Genomic DNA, 23,412 nt, shown 5'->3' with positions numbered 1-23,412 from the left:
ATGTGAAAAGGTTCAAAACATATAAACATTTTTGCAAGTCACCGAGGGTGTGTCCTCTAACAGGAAACATCAAAACATGGCCTACATAGAGTTTGCATTGCTTACTATTATTTTGCAAAAACACTTCAAAAAAGGCTAGCCTTGATCTGAAGGCTGAACGGATTTTTATCGGATTCATTTTTATCTTTCAAATATGATGGGTTTAATCTTAAGTCACTTTATTTATAATATACAGTACAGACCAAAAGTTTGGACACACCTTCTCATTCAAAGAGTTGTCTTTAAATTCATGACTATGAATATTGTAGCTTCACACTGAAGGCATCAAAACTATGAATTAACACATGTGGAATTATATACTGAACAAAAAAGTGTGAAACAACTAAAAATATGTCTTATATTCTAGGTTCTTCAAAGTAGCCACCTTTTGCTTTGATTACTGCTCCGCACACTCTTGGCATTCTGTTGATGAGCTTCAAGAGGTAGTCACCTGAAATGGTTTTCACTTCACAGGTGTGCCCTGTCAGGTTTAATAAGTGGGATTTCAAGCCTTATAAATGGGGTGGGACCATCAGTTGTGTTGTGCAGGAGGTGGATACAGTACACAGCTAATAGTCCTACTGAATAGACTGTTAGAATTTGTATTATGGCAAGAAAAAAGCAGCTAAGTAAAGAAAAACGAGTGGCCATCATTACTTTAAGAAATGAAGGTCAGTCAGTCCAAACAATTGGGAAAACTTTGAAAGTGTCCCCAAGTGCAGTCGCAAAAACCATCAAGCGCTACAAAGAAACTGGCTCACATGAGGACCGCCCCAGGAAAGGAAGACCAAGAGTCACCTCTGCTGCGGACGATAAGTTCATCCGAGTCACCAGCCTCAGAAATCACAAGTTAACAGCAGCTCAAATTAGAGAACAGGTCAATGCCACACAGAGTTCTAGCAGCAGACACATCTCTAGAACAACTGTTAAGAGGAGACTGTGTGAATCAGGCCTTCATGGTAAAATAGCTGCTAGGAAACCACTACTGAGGACAGGCACCAAGCAGAAGAGACTTGTTTGGGCTAAAGAACACAAGGAATGGACATTAGACCAGTGGAAATCTGTGCTTTGGTCTGATGAGTCCAAGTTTGACATCTTTGGTTCTAACCACCGTGTCTTTGTGCGGCACAGAAGAGGTGAACGGATGGAGTCTACATGCCTGGTTCCCACCGTGAAGCATGGAGGAGGAGGTGTGATGGTGTGGGGGTGCTTTGCTGGTGACACTGTTGGGGATTTATTCAAAATTGAAGGCATACTGAACCAGCATGGCTACCACAGCATCTTGCAGCGGCATGCTATTCCATCCGGTTTGCGTTTAGTTGGACCATCATTTATTTTTCAACAGGACAAACACACCTCCAGGCTGTGTAAGGGCTATTTGACCAAGAAGGAGAGTGATGGGGTGCTGCGCCAGATAACCTGGCCTCCACAGTCACCGGACCTGAACCCAATCGAGATGGTTTGGGGTGAGCTGGACCGCAGAGTGAAGGCAAAAGGGCCAACAAGTGCTAAGCATCTCTGGGAACTCCTTCAAGACTGTTGGAAAACCATTTCAGGTAACTACGTCTTGAAGCTCTTCAACAGAATGCCAAGAGTGTGCGGAGCAGTAATCAAAGCAAAAGGTGGCTACTTTGAAGAACCTAGAATATAAGACATATTTTCAGTTGTTTCACACTTTTTTGTTCAGTATATAATTCCACATGTGTTAATTCATAGTTTTGATGCCTTCAGTGTGAAGCTACAATATTCATAGTCATGAAAATAAAGAAAACTCTTTGAATGAGAAGGTGTGTCCAAACATTTGGTCTGTACTATATATCTATATCTATATCTATATAGATATATATAGATGTATATTAATTTTACCTTTAATACCAAAGTTTGAGTTTCTTCCATATTTCAAAATGATGACCATGAGGACGCAGCCAGTCAAGGCAACCCCGGCAATTCCCACAACGACATATACCTGGAAATATAAAAAGGAGTAATTGTGATCCCAGTAATCCCAGTGAGGAGTTAAACTGTAGTAATTAAAAAAAAGTGCTGGCCCCTATTAGTGGAATCCCTCTACTGATATGTAAACAGAGTTGAGATAAAAATAAATCTGTTATTGTAAAAGTCTAATCTATCAAAATCAGAATCAGAATCAGAAAAGCTTTATTGCCAAGTACGTTTTTGGACATACAAGGAATTTGTTTTGGCGTAGTCGGTGCAATACAGTACAAATTAAACAGTATAAACATATCTACAATATAATATAAATATATGTGCACAGTTTTAAGTGAGTGAGAGTAAATGTAGAGCAGTATAGGATGCAAGAGCAATACAACAGTCACCATCACCGAACACAATAGGAAAATACAACACTACAAATAAAATACACTACATTAAGAAATAACTGTTTTTAACTAAATCACTGGTAGCCCAGTTATTGGTACACCTGATGCTAATAATTTGCATGAGCCCCTTTTTGGCAAAAGACCGCCCTTAGGCTTCTCCTATAACATTTCAGAAGACTGGAGAATAGAGAGAAAGTGACAAACTCCACAATCTCTTAATAGTCCAGAGCTCTGGGTTCTAGTTTATATGCTCTTCTTTTCAGCGCAGCACACAAGTCTTGGGATTGAGGTGGCCATGGAAGAAGGCTGATTTTGTGACTGGTGAACCATTTCAGTGCTGACGGGGCCATATGTTTTGGACCATTATCCAGCTGAAGCTCTACTGAGAACACATATTCACACATACATGCTTGATGTTGTGATGGTATGAAAGAAAAGCTTTTTTCTACCATGTCTTCTAAACTATCGTTTTGCATGTTGATAGCGTCTCATGGCTGTTATGACCATTTGGTGACTCCAAGTTATTTTAGGTCTTTTTGCACATATAAATCAATAAATTTGTACTCGTACTCGTACTTGTCGTCTTCCGCTTATCCGGGACCGGGTCGCGGGGGCAGCAGACTCAGCAGAGACGCCCAGACGTCCCTCTCCCCAGACACCTCCTCCAGCTCCTCCGGGTGGAGCCCAAGGCGTTCCCAGGCCAGCCGAGAGACATAGTCCCGCCAGCGTGTCCTGGGTCGTCCCCTCGGCCTCCTCCCGATGGGACGTGCCTGGAACACCTCCCGAGGAAGGCGTCCAGGAGGCATCCGGTATAGATGCCCGAGCCACCTCAACTGGCTCCTCTCGATGTGGAGGAGCAGTGGCTCTACTCCGAGCCCCTCCCGGATGGCCGAGCTCCTCACCCTATCTCTAAGGGAGTGCCCGGCCACCCTACAGAGGAAGCCCATTTCAGCCGCTTGTATCCGGGATCAGGTTCTTTGTCATGACCCAATAAATTTGTGAACTATTGTAAATCTAATGTGCATCCATGCCACAACAATCAATAAACTGCAAACATTTTTTTAAGTCAGAAGGTTGTCAAAAAGCTGTAATAATGTTTAGAATCACTTACTGCAACACTGTCGTCCAGAGGAGGAACTGGTGTATCTGGATAAATATATTAGCAAAGAAAAATGTTCTGTAATTCTGACTGATAGATGTTGTCACGTTATACTACTGAGCAAAACTGCATGTCAAGCCCTGGAAAAGTTAAAGAACTTACTGGTGTCTGGGCAGAGGATGCGGATGGAGGGCAAAAGAGAAATAATAGATAGAAATCAAAAGATATTTTAACTCCATAGAGTACAGAGAAAAAATACAGATTTCTTCTATTTGATCTTTTTGGGCACATATAAATGCTTCAGATCATTAAAATAACTTTTATATGAGACAAAGATAACCAGAGTAAATGCAAATTTCAGTTTTCGATTTATAATTTTATTTTATAAGGGGAAAAACCTATCCAAGACAATCTGGCACTAAGTGAAAAAGTAATTCTCCCTAAACCTAATAACTGGTTGTGCTACCCTTGGGGGCTACAACTGCCATCGAACAATTAGTCTTTCAAGCCGCTGTGGAGGAATTTTGTCTCACTCTTCTTGGCAGAAGTGTTTTAGTCACATTAGAAAGTTTTCAATCATAAAAGGCTTGTGTAAAGGCATGCCAGACTTCAACTAGGCCCTCTACAACCTTTACTTTGTTATTGTTACTTTATTTTAGCTGTTCAGATGTGGACTTTCTGGTCTGCTCCAGATTATTTTCCTGTTTGTCCTTTTGTTTTAACCTTGAACTAAAATTGAAATTCAACCATGAACACTGTCCAGACAGGAAATTCAGGGCTGATAGATTTTAAAAACATCTAGCTTAGTAAATCTAATAATCCTTTTGAACATTTAAATGTGAAAAAAAGAAATCTGTCAAGGGGGCCAATACTTTTTCATGTCACTCCTTGTGTCATAAAACTGAAATACTACTTACAATAGTCCATGTCATCTGTAAATGAAAGAAAAGAAAGTAAAACAAAGACATTTGTAAGCAGCTGACTTTAAAGTCCCACTTTAAAAATAACGTTATTTGGAAACACAAAGCAAACTGACCTGTAGGACTAATGTTTGGCGGATCAATGAATTGGGCAGTGACTGTCTTTTCATCCCGACCATACTCGTTCTTTGCCACCAGTTTATACTCGCCATTATAGATGTGAGTGGGATTGACCAGCTGCAGGCAGCCATGGTCCTCGTTCTCAGTGGACTCGTGGATCATAGTGCGGATGTAGTTATACTCCTGGAGCAGCTTGTTCTTATGGTACCAGAGCAGTTCAGGTTTGGGGTTTCCGGTCACGGTGAACGGTATGCACCAGTGGTGGTCCCGTTCAGGACCCAGCAGTTGCTGGATCGTTGGGGGAACTAACATGGAGGCAACAGCAGAAGAAAAGCAGTGATGGGTACAACAGGATATAAACAGTATAGGAGCAAAGACAGTAAAAGCCTTAAATATCAGTTCGCAGACAAAGTGCAGGTTGAAAAAAAAGATTGAGAGGAAAGGACAGACTTATTTAACAATATATAAACTTTGAAGACAGGAAAACATGGAAGAGGAGAATGTGGTGTTAAACAAGCAGAGGGATATGGTAAGGCATGAGCTTTACAGGAAGAAGAGTTATGGACAGGAAACATGGAAAGTCAATAAGATTTGCCAAGAGACACTAATGATAACAAACTGAGAACCCTTCTGCTTCCACAAGAAAAACATGGTTTAGAAAAAAGCATTTAAATGCTCATCACAGAGGAAATTCGATAAAATTAAACCCTGGAATGTAAATAGGATTTCTGAGATGTAGGCCATATTTTAGGTCCTTACAGAGAATATTGAGCTGAAGCGTGGCTTCGGTCTGACCGACCATGTTCTCGGCCCTGCATACGATCACCCTGCCATTATCATCAGGAGACAGGTCTGACAAGGTGAGTGTGCTCTTTGTTTCCAAAGAGTTAATCTGAAAAAGGCAAGATTATTGCATCAGTTATACATTCTATGTACAGATGTGCTAAGGTGGCGAGATGATTGTATGATAATAAACAATTTATTTTCAAAATAGCATAGTGACATTTTCAATAAATTTTTTTAAATGTACTACAACTACTACAAATGATCAAATTTACAGAGTAAATATCTGATTTCCAAGTGCAATTGAATCCTTCATAAAAAGCAGCCACATAGTGCATCCAATTCCCTGTCACAATGCCAGCTCTGATTTTTACAGTTTGTCTCCAACATTGTTTTTATAATGCAGCAATCATACTAGATAGTGATGCATGTTAGGAACTAACACATATAGTCACAACACTAGTGAAATAAAATAACTTTAATGATTCTGCTCAGTGAAGATTGTAGGATTATAGAACCACATGGCTGAAGCATTACATGTATAAAGCATACCGCTTTTCTTCAACACAATTTCAGAAAATATGAGAGGAGAGTATGAGGATTACAAGCCTCAACAAAAGAAAACACAGCAGCATCTACATCCACTTTTCTGATGACACAAACAACTAAGCAAAGTGTTATATTTTCCAGAAAAATATCACATTCAAGACTGGGTCAGGGTTGTACAGTGACACAGTTATTAGCACTGTTGCCTTGCTGCAGGAGAGTCCTGGGTTTGAATCCCAGCCTGCGGTCCTTCTGCATGGAGTTTGCATGTATTTTCTGTGCATATGTGTCTTCTCACTAAGTGCTCTGGCTTCCTCCCACAGTCCGAAAAACATGATTGTTAGGTTAATTGGTTTTTCTATAATATCCCTTGGTGCAGGCATGGTTGTTTGTCCTGTGTGTCTCTGTTTTGCCCTTTAATGCCTGTTCATAATAGAGCAAAACAAAGTATCTGTCTAATGAATGTTGGAGATGGCACCAGCCCCAATGCAACTCTGCAAGGATAAGTGAGTATAGACAATGAATGGATAGAAATCTGGTCATCAAATATTTGGCATCCTACCAATGATTATGAAAAATTTGTTACCTCAGGCTGGTGTTTTAAAAACAAATAAATATAAAAGGGAATCTTCTGAATGGCCCCTTCAAAGAAACCGATCCACAAAACCTGACTTTTTTCAAATCTGTAAGCTGTAATCTCTACTCATCATGTAGCAACTTAAATTTACAGTGCTACCACCTTAGGACAGATCCAAATGCACTGACATTTATTAAAAAGTAACTAAATGTAACTAGTTACATTATTTTGATAATGTAATTTAAATATTTAGACAACTATGATATTTTAAATGAAGTCACTTGTATTTATAATCAACCCCCTACACTGCTTAAGCTTTTAGCAGTGCAGCTTGAGGCAGTTTAATACATCAGCAACATCAACAAGACAAAATGAAGAGATAATTTTTATATCTAGTTTAACCAACTAAAATACTGTATGTAGAAAAAGTTAAAATATAAACAGATACTTAAAATAACTGGACAATAATTTTTTTGTTGAGTTTAATTTGTTTAATATTGTAGCAACAAGAATTTATTAGATACATTTAAACTTTAAAGCTGTAGAACCTAAAGGACGAAAAAAAATAAAAAAATAGTTTTACAAGTTAGTCAAAAGTGGCAGCTGAAATGGCTAGGTAGAGATAACCATAAGCGTAAAGAAAAATGCAATCCTTCAGTTACTTTGGTAAAAGTAACTGTTGAAAAAGACAACAAACAAGTAAAAGATAATTAGCTTAATAGTTAGCCTAATTAGATAGCTCAAAGTTGCAGATGTTTGCTGTGTTAGCTAGCTATTAGACAAGCAGTTGAAAAAGTTAAGTAAAAGTGATTTAGTCAAGCCTTTAAATAAATGTTTTTTATGAAGACTTAGTGACAAAAAGCACTCCTTATTAACTGAGTCTATCTTTTTTTTGGTCCAATCATATTCAGTGTTTACACAGTGTGGGTTTCCGTGCTGAACCACAATCTTCTTCAGGTAAGTAATACCTTTTTACAAAATACAAGGTGGTCAAATATTTATGCGTTCACTTTCTACTCTAAAATGCCAAAGTATTTGCCTGTCTGCTTTCACATACACCCAAAGTCTAAATAATAGTTTAATATGATGTCAGCCCACTCTTTTCAGCTATAACATCTACAATGCTACTTGGAAGGTCTTCCTCTAGGTTTAGCAGGTTTGTGTAATTTTTGGACAATTCTTCTATGTGCACATTTGTGAGGTCAGACACTGATGTCAGACTGGTTCACTGTTCCCACTCTAATTCATCTCAAAAGTGTTATTTTGGGCCGAGGTCAGGATTCTGTGCAGACCTGTCATTCATGGCATTCTTCTGGCAAAAGCTAAACACAAACCTGTCTATTATATTGCCAGACAGAGGGCCATGATTCATCACTCCATTTCACTACTCCAGAGTCTGGTGGCTACATGCTTTACAAAACTGCCTTCAATGTTTTGCATTGCACTTTGTGATGTTAGGCTTGGATGCAGCTGCCCTGGTTTGAAAAACCTCTCTATAAAGCTGTTCATAGAGATTAGCTCAAGAACCTCACTGTTCTCTAATCTGAAGGCCTTGTGAAGTTTGGAGGTCTATACCTATTGACTTTACAGATAATTGTCACTCTGCACACTATGTATCTCAGCATCTGCTGTCCTTGGTCCAAGAGTTTACGTAACCTACGACTTTGTGGCTTATTTGCCTAATGCTTAAACTATGTTATAATACAACAAAGAAACCACTTTAGAATATCAATTAGTGAGAAACCTTTAATGACAGGACTGATTACACAGTTGGCATCCTATCATGGTACCATACTGGAATTCACTGAGCTCATGAAAGTGACATATTCTTTCACAAATGTTTGTAGAATCAGTTTGCAACCCTAGGTGCTTGATTTTGGCCATAGAAATGTCCGCAGGTTTATAAAAAAATACAGCACCCTCCACATATATTGGCCCCCCCTAATGAAGAAAGTGTAAAAATCATATAGAGTGAAGGCATTATTTATCGTAGTATCATGATCTCAATACAACAAACACTGCTCTCTAACAGTACGCTTGGAGGTTGTTTTTTCCTCCCTTACCATCCTCCTCACTGTATGTTGGGACAAAATATACTTGGGTTTACCTAACAGTTATGTTTTCTAGACTGTTGGAGGAAATCGGGGTACCCAGAGGGGACCCATTGATGGATAGGGAGAACATGCAGATTCACCCCTTGATTGTGAGATTATGTAAGATTAAACTACTGCACTAAAAAATCTGCTGTACCAGGTATGCCAATAATTGTGGAGGTCGAAGTACGTAAAGGCCTGTCAAGTCCCAGGTCTTCCTCGTGTCGCTTTTTCACTTGCCTCAAAACCAACTGCACTTTGGGGACAAGTGAGTTGAATTCAGTGAACATTTGCAGCTTTCAGATCTTTATGGAGTTTGAAAAGTTTGAAGTACGCATTAACAGACTTCAGCAGTGGCAACTAAAAGAGCGGATCACACACTTAACTAATGCTGCTAATGTCGAATCACAGACTACATAATTTGTTAAACCAATTAAAGCCAACTCAGCATATTACATTTTTGCGAGGGAGGCAGTAAAAACATTAAACATCCATACAACTTGGCTCAGTAATCAGTTCACACCACCCGACTGAGTCCCAGTTTGGCTGAAAATTACAAACTTGTTGACTGACTGCTAATGAGGTTGGGTCAGGCCGGGTCTCCTTTTCATCCCAGCTAGCTCTACTGAGGACTAGGGAAGAATTTGACCAACTGGGAATTATGGCTAAAATATGGTAAGAACAAAATATTTAGCTTTAGATGGGCCAAAAAAACAAAGATGTCTTTCATACTCCACAGCAGCAGGTTTGAAGATATAATATTACGTATAAAGCAGGTGAACCCTGTTAGATGATTATGACACAAAACAGGCCAGTAAACCCACCATGGTCTGGCTTAGAGTTAAGAAAAGCAAAGTTCTGGTCCAAGTCAAAGCCCAGATCTTGATCTCAGTAAATGCTGTGAGGTGCTTTACATGCAAGAAACCTCTCAGGCATCTCAGAGCGGAGTGTGAGAAGTTTAGATATGCAGTGTTTTTGTAAATAAACCTGTTATTAAATTGCTTTCTTTTCCAGAGATAAACTAAAAATTAGACATAGATATGTAAAGATTTTTATTGAAATTCATTTTAGGACTGTATTTAAATTATTTCACAATATAAATGATTTTGTTTGGCAGCTAGTGAGCATAATCATTTCAAAACATCAGAATGTATTTGTAGTAGGTCTGCATGGCGGATCAGTTGTTAGCTTTGTTGTCTTGCAGCAAAAAGACCCTGGGTTCAAATCTCAGCCAGGGGCCTTTTTGCATGAAATTTGCATGTTATCCCAGTGCATGCATGGCTCCAGTTACTCCAGATTCCTCCCACAATCCTTTAGGTCTCTCTGAATTGCTCTTAGGTTTGAGGGTATGGTTTGTTACCCTGTGTAATGGACTGCCAACCTGTCCATGGTATAACATGCCTCTGATTGGATGACCACTGTAGCCAGGTCAAATGTGACAGAGAGCAGGTGCCTAGGGGTCTTCCGCTGATGCACTACGCCTCCCTCACATTTTACATAGTTTATGGGCATTTGGGGTTAACTTATTTCAACATTTAAAATAGGCTTGAAGGTAAACCATCTCACCTCATAGTGGGTTGAGGGCATTTCAAGGGTCCACTGGATCACAGGAACAGGGGAGCCTGAGGCACTGCACACAGCTTTGACATCACCCCCCTCCATTACCGTTACAGTTTTGGGGGTTAGCTCTACTTTGGGAACCACTGCAAGTAACATACAACGTTTCATAATATTCCAGAATATTGTCTCTAGCTTTAAAGTCCTTCCTTATGTCTTAACAAAGCAAACATACTCAGTCTAAGAAACCCAACAAAGCATTACATTACCACAGTCTGGTGGAGTGAGTGTGGCAAAGTCCCTTGTCTCTCCTCTTTCATCAGTGCAAGTCAGCTCTGGACTGTCTATGTCTTCTTGAAGTCTTAGTTTGATCCACATGTTCTCACAAACACAATCCAGAGGGTTTCCAGAAAGAAGAAGCCTTAAAATGAAGCAAACAAACACATAAAAGAATGTGTAAAAATAGAGGATGTTGGGCTACTGACAGATTTACGTACATGTGACAACTTACGGAAATGTAATGTTGAAGTTCTGAAATGTTCTCCATGACAGCATTGAGAGGTTGTTATCTCTGAGATTTCTAAGAAAAAAGGCCAAAAACTGTGAAAATCCAAACAGGGTGAGCAAGTATGATAAAATAACTTAACTGTAAGATGCTGCTTACACATATTGAAGTTTTGTGTTGTTATAAAATGCATCTGAGGATATTGATGTTAATCTTGTCCTTGTCACCGTTCTGTTGGAAGTTACAATGCACATTTACTTAGAATCAGTTGAATATATCTAGCTGAGCACAAATCGGTGTGATACTTACAGGTTTCTGAGGTTTATGTAGTGCCTCAAACTGCTGTCACTGATGTCAAACAATCTATTTTGACTAGCAATGTATCTGTTGAAAGAAAACCAGATGTTGAACTTGTTATAATGCAGGTTCTTATGTAAAAGGATCATATGTTTATTATGCTAAGCGTTGAGGCAGATTATGTTATAATATAGTGAATTGTATTTTGTTTTACAGAATTAGAAGAATACTAAAAGCACGTTGGAGCAGTTGTTAGCACTGCTGCCATATAGCCAAAAGGTCATGGTTCAAACCCTAGCCTAGGGTGTTTCTAAATAGAGTTTGCTTGTTTTCCTTGTGCATGCAAGGGTTCTCTTCAGGGTTTCCCACAACCCTGTATTGGTAATAAGTGGGTCTAGACAATTAAATAATGCGTCATTAGTTTTTTTTAAAGTTTTGATGAAATAGGTTATTGTAAATGATTGTTTTATTGATGTGCAGCTGACAAGTACTTGTAGAATACTTTGTATGATACACAACTTTAACTATTTTTCAACTGAGTTACTTGGCATTTTATGTTGTTTTAAAAATTATGACAAGTGAAATTAAAAAGATGTCCATCCATACATTGTCTATACCAGCTTATCCTTGTGGGGTTGCAGGGGGCCTGGTGCCTATCTCAAGCGCTCACTGGGTGAGAGGCAGGGCTCACCCTCGACACGTTATCAGTCCATTACAGGACAACACAGACACACAGGAGAAACAACCCTTACGCGCACACTCATACCTAAGGGAAATTTAGATAGACGAATTAACCTAACAGTCATGTTTGCCGACTGTTTGTGAGCACCCAGAGACAACCCATCCATGCACGGAGAGAACATGCGAACTCCATGCAGAAAAACCCCAGGTCGGGATTACAGCCCAGGACCTTCTTGCTGCATGGCAACAGTGCTACCAACTGCTTTAACACCAATGCTGGGTTTATGCTTTTGGGATGGACGTTGGATAGTTTTTACCGAACATTGTGACCCAGTTTGTTAGTGTAGAGAAGACAGAAGACGGAGGGAGAAGGAGGAACTAAAACTGTCGACCTGATTTGACTTAGCTGAACTTCTTTCAGGGTATAAATAAATAAATGGTAAGATGGTAAAATGAGGCTGCATATTAATGTTGATGTAGTCAGTTTTGTTGATAACCTTAGTTAACTATAGAACAGTGGTTCCCAAAGTGGAGGTTGGGACCCCCCGGGAGGTCACAGGACACCAAGTGGGCGGTTGTGAAATGATTTTCATTAGCACTGTTATGTGGCAAAATAAATATATATATATCATTAAATAATTAAACAGGAATGTCCTACAAAAAAAACAGATGTACCATGAAATAAATAAATATACCAATAAATGTCCCATTAAATAATTAAATGTACCAATTATATGTTTAATATACTGATTAATTAAATATACCATTAAATTATAAAATACACCATTGAATAATTGTGTCCTTTAAATAATTAAAAATTACTTTCAAATTATGAAATTAAATAAGTAAATATAATTTAAATAAATACATTTATTTAAAAATACATATAATTATTTCAGAGTGTCAGAGTTAAATTATTTTATGAATATTTAGGGGGTTGCCAGGTCACCAATAGGGGGTCGCTAGTCTCTGGCAGAGTTATTTTGGGGGTCATAGGCTGAAATGGTTGGGAACCCCTGCTCTAGAACAGGGGTTCCCAACCCTGCACCTCAAGGCCCCCTGTACTGCATGTTTTAGATGGTCTCCTTGCTGCCACATACCTGATTTAAATAAGTGGGTGATAACCAGGCTACAGTAGCACTTGATGGCATGCAGAGAAGGTCATGCAATCATTTGAATCAGGTGTGCTGCAACAGAGACACATTTAAAACATGCAGGACAGGGGGCCCTAAGGGCCAGTGTTGGGTACGATTGCTCCAGAGAATGGGTTTCTTCACTTGAGGTGACATCACTAAGTAGTTAGAGTGAGCTAATGTTGGCTTTGTTCAGCATTAACACTTTGACCAAATAATTGGTTGTAAAGTCAGTAGTGTTATATACTGAGCATTTATCTTGACAGCAAAATTTACTTCTATGTCAATAAACATCTTAGTCACAGAGATTATCAGGCTCTACTCTTTCAGTAACCTTCAATAGGTACAGTATGTTACTAGCAGCAATTCTGCGGCTGCCATTTTTTGCTCCAGCCACTTGGTTGGTGTTTTCACTACTGGCTTTAGTGTCCCCTCAAAATCAGCTTTTCATTTGCATTTCATTTGGAGGTTGCAGTTTCAAGAATTCCCAATAATAACTAAAAGTAAACACACAATATTGTTTGCTTATTGTTTTGTTTTTGGTTTTTTTCCTATTATCAACATAGTGAAGGCGTTGGAAATTTGGGTTCGACAAAGCTATGTTTGTTTTACCTGAAGGTGAGGATTATTATTTAAAACCAACCAAATAGTTTGTAAATTACCTACCCATATTCCAAAAGTCAACTGATTTGACATGTGAATCAATCCCTAATTCCCATTCAAGGTCACATTTCTCTTAAAAATTGGATGTATTACTACCTCAGTTTCAAAATGAAACAATGTTTACCGGTACTTTAAAAAATAATATAAGCAGAATACCTCGTTGTTTTTATATGTGTTGCCCTTTTTTAATGATTAAAATATAACATTTTACAGTAACAAACAAATACTTTTGGACAAAGGAAATGCTTAGATGAAGCTTTGTTTTATGATTTTAGTTTAATGATGTTTCACTGCATTCAGTGTAACAAGTGGAACAATATAATTGTCCCAGAAATTAAACCTTTAAAACATGTTAACTGTATTAATTTCTAACCTACACTCAAGGTGTTGGTATCATTTGAAAGTGCTTTCGTTGATCTGTCACATAAATTAATTTCAGATAAAACTATGTTGAAAATGTTGCTAAAATTTCCAACTTTTCATGCAAAAACAAACTATTAAAGCAAAAATATATATATATTTTAAAAGCACACTGAGTGTGAATTTTGTTATTCACATTAAACTGAAAGTCTTATTAGACATGAGATTTATGACTTTATTTTCTGATCATTTTCAAAGCAGATGTTCACATTTCAACCTACATAACTGTGCACATATATTTATATTATATTGTAGATATGTTTATACTGTTTAATTTGTACTGTATTGCACCGACTACGCCAAAACAAATTCCTTGTATGTCCAAAAACGTACTTGGCAATAAAGCTTTTCTGATTCTGATTCTGATTCTGATTGCTTAGAGCCAGTTATTATTTTCAATTTTGACTCATTTTTAGAATTAATGGGATTAAGACCTAACCCAGTATGTTGGGTGAAACCACAACAGAACCCTGTTGTGTTAAGTTAACCCAGGTCTGGATTGGTCCATATTTGACCCATGACAGGGTTAGCAAAATAACCCAAATTGGCAGAGCTGGCCCAAGCATAAGTAGTATATACATACACTACCTTCAGACCCCAGTAAATTTTGATCTAGTAATTAAAAACACTAAGAGCGTTATCTACTGCAAGTAAGAGACTAACTATTCATGACCTTTCAACTAAACCCCAGCTCAAAAAATATATACTATTCCTTTAGGAATGTATCTGTTGGCTCATCAGTTAACTTTAAAATAAGCTATAGAGAAAGTAAAACTCAAAAATGATCAGACATTAAGTATATGAAAGAGATATTAGAGGTGGTTGGTGGACAATGATATTCACAGGAAGAGGGCCCCCAAAACAAATTCTGCCTTTGATTCTCTACAACCTTTGGCCGACTCTGCACATTGAGCTATTTTTACAATGACGAGATCTTAATGTATCTATTACAGTAAAGCCTAACAGATAAAGCAATGCAATTTATGTTACGCGTTAAAACTCATTAATCTGATTTCGCTAGCAAGTGTCTAAATTTCGTAAATTGTTGGCTGTTGCAGCAGTTTTTGTTTTACCCCGTATCTATACAGAATGAAGAAGTCTGACGCCTGTTAAATAACATCCATGATGGCTCCAGCGCGTCTGCCTCAGAAAAACTAACCCAGTCTCCACTACTCCGTGCAGTTGTAGGCTGTGTGGACTTCTGCAGCGTCGTAACAGGCACACTTGAAGGCCTACACACTGACGCAGATAAGGGCGCACAACTCTCGGCAGCCTATTGCCAGCTGTACACAATTGATATGATCTCATGTGTAATCTGTCAACAGTGTGGTCATTTTGAAATATTGAGGATGTCTCACGCCAGACTCCCCCCACCCTCCCCCAAGAAATTTTTTTTTTTTTTGTAAAAAGAGGCAGAGTGAAGACCCCAGAGGCTTTCCTGCTGGGCCTGAGCGTTTTACTCCTCTGGAGCTGTTTTGGAGAGGAAAACACACTAATCCAAAATAAGCGTGACGCGAACTCGCACCGCCTTTACGCACATGTACACGCACGCGCGACCACTATATCTTCTGCACTCCACACACTAATATGGACGCTCACATTTATATATATATATATATATATATATATATGCATATAAATATATGTTGACCAGTGCATATATGTTATGCACTGGTCATTATCAATATCATGCACCTTTGCTGCTGTTCGGTGTCACTTCGACCTGTATGGTAGAATGAGAATGGAGCTCTCTGCATCCCTAATAAGTTAATAAGATAATTTTCCGCACACACTTACATCTCAGTGATGTTTTCCATGTCATCTAACGTGAGGACAGGGAAATCCTCGATCCCTGGTTCTGGATCAATACAAACAATCCTTGAGATGCTGCAAGTGCAAGATTCGGGACAATAAGCTTCGCCGGATCTCCACAGCCCCATCAAAAGCACAAACAATCCAAAACGAGCCATGCCATATTCCCCCGCTCTGGAGTCCATCGCGGGGCCAGTGAATATATCCCACGAATCCCCCACGACAGAACGGAATCTGGTCAAACTGAATTAGTAGGATCTCTTCACTTGCCGCCTTTTACCTTGACCAAGTTAATCCTTCCGATTCCGCAGAAGGAGACGAAGTAGGGGTGAAAAAACCACAACTGCGCTGGCGGCTGGGAATGCGCAGAGCCCACGGTTGTAATATCAAGATGCCATGGACTGGCCTTCTCCGTCTCCGCAGAGCTGGTATCACGCTACTGCATGTCGATGCCGTGCAGAAAGGTGTCAAGTGTTCCGTCCTGCTGCTGTCTCACTCCTTCCTTTGCGGCCACTGAGTTGCCTTGTAAAACAAATATGAGCTGCTCCAGATGTTCAAAGATCAATAGGCAGGATCCCCCCCCCCACCCCCCGTGTGCGTGTGTGCGCGCTGATGGGGAGGAAAGCTGCACAGCGGAGCAACGGGATGCGTGGTGATGCTGCGTGTGTAGGGGAGGAAGGCTACCTGCATCCGTCCATCGATCATCACAGAGGACGGGCGCAGCTCCGAGCCATTTCATATGGGGAGGGGGGGGGGTGGCGGGGGGGTATGGTTGCGATGGTGATTTTATGTCTGACTTAGATGCCTCCGAAAGAATCATATTAGGGAAGCGTCGTTTAAAAAAATGCATCCAAGAACTTAACACGGGTTGCAGTTTTATCATGCGGGCTGCTAACTACTAAGTGGCCACCTTTGGGTCAAAGGGCCCACCCGTCAACAACGACACAGATACAAACTCTGCAGTTGTGGTTACTCTGAAGCAATGCGATAGATGAAAGCTGAGCCTTTTCCATAACAACGCTGTTGTGCGGCTGCCCATTAGGCCTGGTGTGACGTACGGATGACGCACAAGTCGGGGTGCATCTATGAAAAATAATTACCTATACTATGTCTGCAAACTTCAAATAGGTCTCACTCCAATCACAGAGCAGAGCACAGATGGATGTCTGCTATTTTGTTCCTCACAGTCTGAACACCATCTCTGGTGTATTTTCTGACTTTTTTCATATCTTACTAGAGGCAAAAAATGCAAAAAAGGGTCAAGTTCCAAGTTTAAAATATCTCAAGATAAACCTGACCTCCTAGGTACAGGTACATCTGAGTACATTAGAATTGTATCGAAAAGTTTATATATTTCTAATGTAAAGCATAAAAAGCACAGTAAGCCAGATAATCCTGTTGGGTTTTTTTTACACACAGATAGCTAATCATATGGCAGAAACTATGCATTTAGGCCTCAAGAGGTGTTGAGCCGAAGTTCTGGAGTTCAACTAGAGCACCAAAATGGGGAAAAATGGGGATTTAAGTTACTTTGAAGTTGGCATGTTTTTTCACTGCTTGACAGGTTGGTCACAGTATTTTAGAAACTGTTGACCTACGGGCTTTTTGCTCTCAGAAATTTCTTAGGTTAACAGGATATGTTTGACACTCATTACAACAAAGATGGAACACCATTTTGTGCAGAACACATCAAACCATGAAGCACTTTAGCTATAGCTACAGAAGACCACACCGGCTTTCACCCCTGACAGCTAAGAACAGAATCACCAAATTTGGGCAAAAATAAATTGAATAAACGTTGCCTGATCCAATGAGACCAACATAAGACATGGACCCTCATGCCTTTTATTTGGTGTCAGTGGTTTATTAGTTTGGCAGAATTCATTGAAACACTTTGGACTCTGTACTCCTAGTTGTACTAAGTATTGTTGCTGACTGTGTCAAGTCCTTTGACCACTCCTCTGCTGCATACCTCCAGCAGCATAATGCACTATGTCACAATGCCCAAATCATTTTAAACTGGTTTCTTGAGTATGAAGCTGAGTTCACTTTACTCTAGTGGCCTCCACAGTCACCAGATCTCAATTCAGTAGAGCACCTTTGGAATGTGATGGAATGGAAGAATCACATCATCACATCATCAACCTAATACTAGCAAGGTATATCTAATAAACTGGCTTTCATGTTTTCCTTAGAGAGCAGAGGTTTCCAAGTTAAAAGTTAAACCTGTGCTGCCTCTTTCTGATTGTACAAGCATGCAATTTCATATCAAAAGTAGTAAAGGTCTGCTATAGGACCCATAATAAAATTTATTGGAAACTTCTTTTAGCATCTTGCAGTCTGGTTTCTGGGTGAACTTATCTGGACAACAAAACACGAGCATGTCGGAGTTTGTAGGTTATTTACTGTGCAGTGGGGTTGGTGATTTGAAATACTTTTCAGACCTTATTAAATCCACTGCTAGAGCCATAATCTGCAACAATCTTTCGGAAGGCCTCAGAAAGCTCTTTTAATCTTATTATGTTGTTTGCTTTCAATTAGATAGTCAGGAGCACATCTTCCGAAATATCTGAGGTTTAAATTCAGCAAATGTATTTTTATAATGCCAAGCAACAACGTTCTAATTGTTTGCACCTAATGTGTTATACTTGTGCATAATGATAATTGTTTTGAGCAGGAATACATGTGGGGATTGTAGTCTATTCATCACCAGAAATTGCATTAATTCTGTTTATAGCAAAGCTCTGTTCTTTTCTTTGTTTTTATTGTTTATTTATCTAACTTATAATTTTCAGTATTGTTGAAATGTATATTAAACATCCATATGTCTAACTATGGATATTTATGCTACCATATTTCAATGTGCTGTACAATAAATGAGCTCAGAACTTGGGAGGGAGTCAGGCCTGATTTCTGATCATTAAACCACAGTGGCACTATGGACAGCAGGCATTCATACCTTTGGAAGTCTGGGAATGTTGCAAGTCCTAAAGAAAAACTAAATCAGCATCTCAATAAAGCTTGTCAGCAGATTGAAGCTGTGGTCTAAAGGTTCTTGGTAGATGGCTGAGCCAATTTTGGACTTGATAAAACACAGTGGACCAACACCAATGGATGACATTGCCCCCCAAATCATCACTGTTAATAGAAAGATCACTCTGGATCTCAAGCAACTTGGATTCTTTGCCTCGTCAATCTACCTCGAGATTCTCGGACCTCCAAGTAAATCTGGGATTTCTAAGAGAAATGCAAACTTTACTTTCACCTGAAAATATAACTTTGGATCCCTGGGCAACATAGTCATTGTAAGAAAGTACTGATGTTATCTTTGGTTTAGGACTGACCTAACACAAGTAATGTGATAGCTGTAGCCCATCTTTTAGGGAAATAAAATCATAATCTCCATAAAGCTTATCAGCACATGAAAGGAAGAACGGCTCTAAAATAATTTTCTTGGTAGACAGCTGTGATGACTTTGGACTTGATAAAACACAGTGGACCAACACCAGCAGACAGGCACATGCACAGATACTCAGCTCAAAAATGTAAAATGAATACTTTGAAAACACATCTGATCTCAATTGGAAAAAACAAATTATGCCGGCTATCCACACTAATCGGTAATGTGTTAAGAACAAAAGAATTCCACATCATTGGATGAAAGTGAAAATTATCAACCCACAGAGGGCTTAATCCGAAGTAAAGGAGAAATTTAGACAGAAAAACCAATGCAGCAGGCTAGTCTAATTTGTCTTTGCAGTAAGTCAAAATGTTATTCAGTAGTTTGTGTGGCCTAAGTTTGTATGTATGTTTGTATGCATGCCTGACAACGTTGGGGCATGCTCCTTATATAAGACAACTTATGGTGTCCCCTGGTATGTCCTCCCAGATCCTAAACAGTGCATCACTGAGCTCCTGGACAGTCTGAGGTGCAACCTGGTGACGTCGGATGGACCTAAACATGATTTCCCTGAGATGTTCTATTGGATTTTGGTCAGAGGAATGTGGAGGCCATTCAATGGTATCATTTCCTTATTCCTCCAGGAACTGCCTGCCTACTTTTGTCACATGAGGCATTATCATGCATCAGGAGGAACCCTTATCCTACTGCACCAATGGGGAATCTAAGAATGGGTCCCAGGATTTTATCCTGATACCTAAAAGCTGTCAGGGTGCCTTTATTTATTCTGTATGTATTTATCCTGTATGTATCCTGGTCTGCGCGTCCCTCTATGGATATGCCACCCCAGACCAACACTGACCCACGACCAACCCATTCATGCTGAACAATGTTTCAGGCAGCATAACATTCACCACTGCTTCTCCAGACCCTTTCATGCCTGTCACATGAGCTCAGAGTGAACCTGCTCTCATTTGTGAATACAACAGGGCTTCAGTGGTGAACCTATCAATTCTGGTGTTTTCTGGCAAATGCCAGTTGAGCTCCATGGTGCTGGGTAGTGAGCACAGGGCCCGACAGGGCCTACTAGAGGATGTCGGGCCCTCAGGCCACCCTCATGAAGTTTGTTTCTTATGGTTTGGTTAGAGACATTCATGCCAGTGGCCCACTGGAGGTCACTTTGTAGGGCTCTGGCAGTAGTCATCCTGTTCCTTCTTACACAAAGGAGCAGATACTGTTACTACTGATGGGTTAAGGACCTCTGTCGGCCCTGTCCATCTCTCCTTGAGTAACTGCCTGTCTCCTAGAATATCCTCCATGCCCTTGAGGCTGTGCTGGGAGACACAGCAAACATTCTGGCAATGCCATGTAACAATGTGCCATCCTGGTGGCGCTGGACTGCCTGTGCAATCTCTGTAGGGTTCAGGTATCACCTCATGCGACCACTAGTGACACTGATCTTGGTCATATGCAAACTACTGAAAAACAGTCAAAAAAGAGGAGGGAAAAATGTCTGTTGTCTTCACCTGCAAAACCATTCCTCCTTTGGTGTCCCTTTAATGCACCTACTGTTCATGAACACTGAAAGAGCTAACTCTGATTAACAACCCCCTTTACAACTTGTCTGACCAGCTCAAAATTCCAGAGATCTACCTGACTTGATATTATACTCTGATTAATTTTTTTTGTGCAGTGTATGATGCGTTTTGATATAGAGCAATATACAAAAAATAATGAATAAAAACAAAATGGTTCTTAGCTGTCTATTTGATTTTATTAGCATAATAAAAAAGCCCATTGTTAACATTAACCACCCAAACTTGGTTTCTGATTTGAAATGACAGGTAGGTCAGGTAGGTTTTAAGTTAAGCTGCATGACAGTCTGGTGAGGCATATTGATAGTGATAAAGGTATATTATTTATGTAATGCTTCAACTCGGTGAGAAAACAATAAAATAATGTATACTGTAGTCTCAGCTTTATGAAGATTTAGTAGGGAGTATTATCATGCAAAGCACAACAGTAGCTAAAATTTCACGATCAGATTAAAATGTATTCGGATTAAAAAACAAAAAATAGTTGGATTGTACCGTTTATATGGACAGAAGTAATCGGAATAAAACAGCCGAGCTGACAATAAAATGTGTTAATATTCTGTTAGCATCTAGCCAGAGCGACTAGCCACTCAAGGCGGAAATAATTCACTTTGATGTGGGGTGCACATGCGTACTCAGGTCAGTTTGCCGATCGGATTGTCAATCGGCACAAACCACCCCTCTCAGTCGGATTACAATTTCATTCCAATCCTGCCGAATGCGTTTAGAATATTCCGACTGACATGTTTACATGTTTAGCTATTGATTAAATTTTTCAGCATAAAGCCAAGAAAAGAGAGGCTACAAATGTATATAAATATATCATGTTGTGTTTTTTTAATCTTATGAATAAATTTGGTGATGGGTCCCCTTTTTTTTGGCTTGAGCACCTGCCCCCAAAATGTCTGTGCATGTGCCTGGAAGTGTCAAGATGTGACATTTTGGACTTTGTGTTTTGCTTTGTTTACTGTTAACTAGAGGTTTCTTGTTTATGGCTTTGTATTCATGTTTTCTGTTTTTCCTACAGTTCTGTTTTTCTTCTGCCTCCCAGTGTGTTTTCCTCTCACCCTTTGTTCCCTTGGCGTTGCTTTCATGTTCTTAGAATGGTTTCATTATTATTATTATTATTAGTTCTCTGGTCCCCCTTATCCTTGTTCCTCTAGTTTATCTTTGTTCTCTAGTTCCTCCTTTAGGTTAGATTTAGTTATTGTTTCCTTTTATTCTAGTCCTTGTTTCCTCTGCTTTATCCTCAGTTTGGTTCAGTCAGTGTTTGTTTAGGTTTGTTTACTCTTTAGTCAGGGTTCCCTTTTGGTTCCTATTTTGTTAAGTGTTTAGGCCTTAGGTTGTTGTGTTCCCTCAAATTTCTCAGTTTCCTTTAGTTCATGTTTATTCTTGATTCTTATGTTTTATTTATCTTTGTTTATAGTTTTGTTTTAGGTCTGCCCATTGTCTTGTTAATTAGTTGTATTAGGTTCACCTGTTCCCTCTGCCTTCCTGCCTCCTTGCCTCACCTGTCCTTAGTTCCTTTGATTACCTGCCTTTGTTCTCTCTCTGCATATTAGTTGGTTTGTTTCATTATGTTTTGCGGGTAACTTGCATTTCAACTGCTCTACCCTCGTCCATGCCAAGTGTTTCCATGTTCCTGCAGAGTCGGTTTTGTTAGCGTTTGGATCTTGACCCTGGTCAGTACCTGTGTGTTTTTGTTACGTCTGTGAACTTGAATAAAGCCCTGGATCTTTCACAATGCTGCTACCAAGCTCTTGTCTGCGCTTTGGTCCAACCCAAAACCACTCCGTGACAGGCAGTAGATGACATGGCTCCCCAAATCATCACGGACTATGGAAAATTAATTCCGGACTTCTGTGTGTGTGGTATTTCTTCAAGCTATGACTCCAGCCATAGTCCATACGCTTTAGATCTCCCCCAATCTCCTGAATGACCTTTGCTTCGTAATCCACTCAATGGTGTAGTAATTCCTGTTGCCTGTGCACCTTTTTCTACCACACTTTTTCCTTTCTCTAAATTTTCCATTAATATGCTTGGATACAGCACTCTGGAAACAGCCAGCTTCTTTAGGAATGACCTGCTAAAGAAGCAGATCATTGCTTCTTTTCCCAGGATTCTAAAGGCCATAGACTTATAACATTCAGTGTTATAAATAGTTGTTTTACTGGTCTGATGTAGTGGTGTCCAAACATTTTGCCATGGGACCAAAAATGTCAAGTTGTAAGTACTTGCAGACCACAAAAGTTTGATAAGTATATATTTTTTTAAATTAAAATTGCAAAAACTGTTTCATTTTTACCTGCTCAACAATAAGCTAAGCACACAATATTTTAATGAAACTAGCAAAGTAGTCTGATTTCTGTGGAAAAGTGATCTGTATATCAATTGATTTAAAACACAAAAAGTGTCTTGCAGGTTTGCATGAAAAGGTTACAAGAAAAAACAGCAAACAATATCCAGATTTTTCAGGTTGATAGACTTTTTCTAGATTTTTTTTGTGCGTCTTTTCAGCAACAAGAACAGGATCAGTCTTGCATTATGTTGCCAAGTTTAATAAATGGCTGTACTCAAGTCTGCTTTTTAGTAAAAGTAACTGGGAATTTGTGGTCCTATTTACTGTTGTTTTAAATTAAAAACAAAACATGGCTGATAAAAGATAAATAGCTTGTGTTGTACTTTCCATTTTCCATTTTAAGAAGATTTTGACTATTCTGTATCTTTTTAGAGGCATCAGTGAAAATTGAAACCTACACTTTTTTTATCTGGCCTGGCAAATCAAATTTAGGCTGTTCTTGAACTGTGATCAAGGGCCACTAAAAACAAAGGC

At 39.3% G+C, this 23,412-nt stretch overlaps 1 protein-coding gene across 1 annotated transcript in view; it reads right to left on the bottom strand.

The window, feature by feature from the left end:
* The window catches only part of ntrk2b (neurotrophic tyrosine kinase, receptor, type 2b), a 30,175-nt gene extending 13,883 nt beyond the window's left edge, over positions 1-16,292 (bottom strand). Inside the window, exons 1-12 of the mRNA XM_047373163.1 lie at positions 15,570-16,292; positions 10,888-10,962; positions 10,738-10,809; positions 10,585-10,653; positions 10,343-10,494; positions 10,083-10,219; positions 5,277-5,409; positions 4,514-4,822; positions 4,395-4,409; positions 3,640-3,645; positions 3,490-3,524; positions 1,906-2,005 (exon numbers count right to left, since the gene is read on the bottom strand). Of these exons, the coding sequence (XP_047229119.1) occupies positions 1,906-2,005; positions 3,490-3,524; positions 3,640-3,645; positions 4,395-4,409; positions 4,514-4,822; positions 5,277-5,409; positions 10,083-10,219; positions 10,343-10,494; positions 10,585-10,653; positions 10,738-10,809; positions 10,888-10,962; positions 15,570-15,769 (1,303 nt within the window). The 5' untranslated portion in view covers positions 15,770-16,292. The remainder of the gene's footprint in view (positions 1-1,905; positions 2,006-3,489; positions 3,525-3,639; positions 3,646-4,394; positions 4,410-4,513; positions 4,823-5,276; positions 5,410-10,082; positions 10,220-10,342; positions 10,495-10,584; positions 10,654-10,737; positions 10,810-10,887; positions 10,963-15,569) is intronic.
* Between the last annotated feature and the right edge of the window lie 7,120 nt (positions 16,293-23,412).

The sequence above is a fragment of the Girardinichthys multiradiatus genome, chromosome 8 (genome assembly GCF_021462225.1).
Source record: "Girardinichthys multiradiatus isolate DD_20200921_A chromosome 8, DD_fGirMul_XY1, whole genome shotgun sequence".
NCBI lineage: Eukaryota > Metazoa > Chordata > Actinopteri > Cyprinodontiformes > Goodeidae > Girardinichthys > Girardinichthys multiradiatus.
This window is presented reverse-complemented; position numbering and strand designations above follow the sequence as displayed.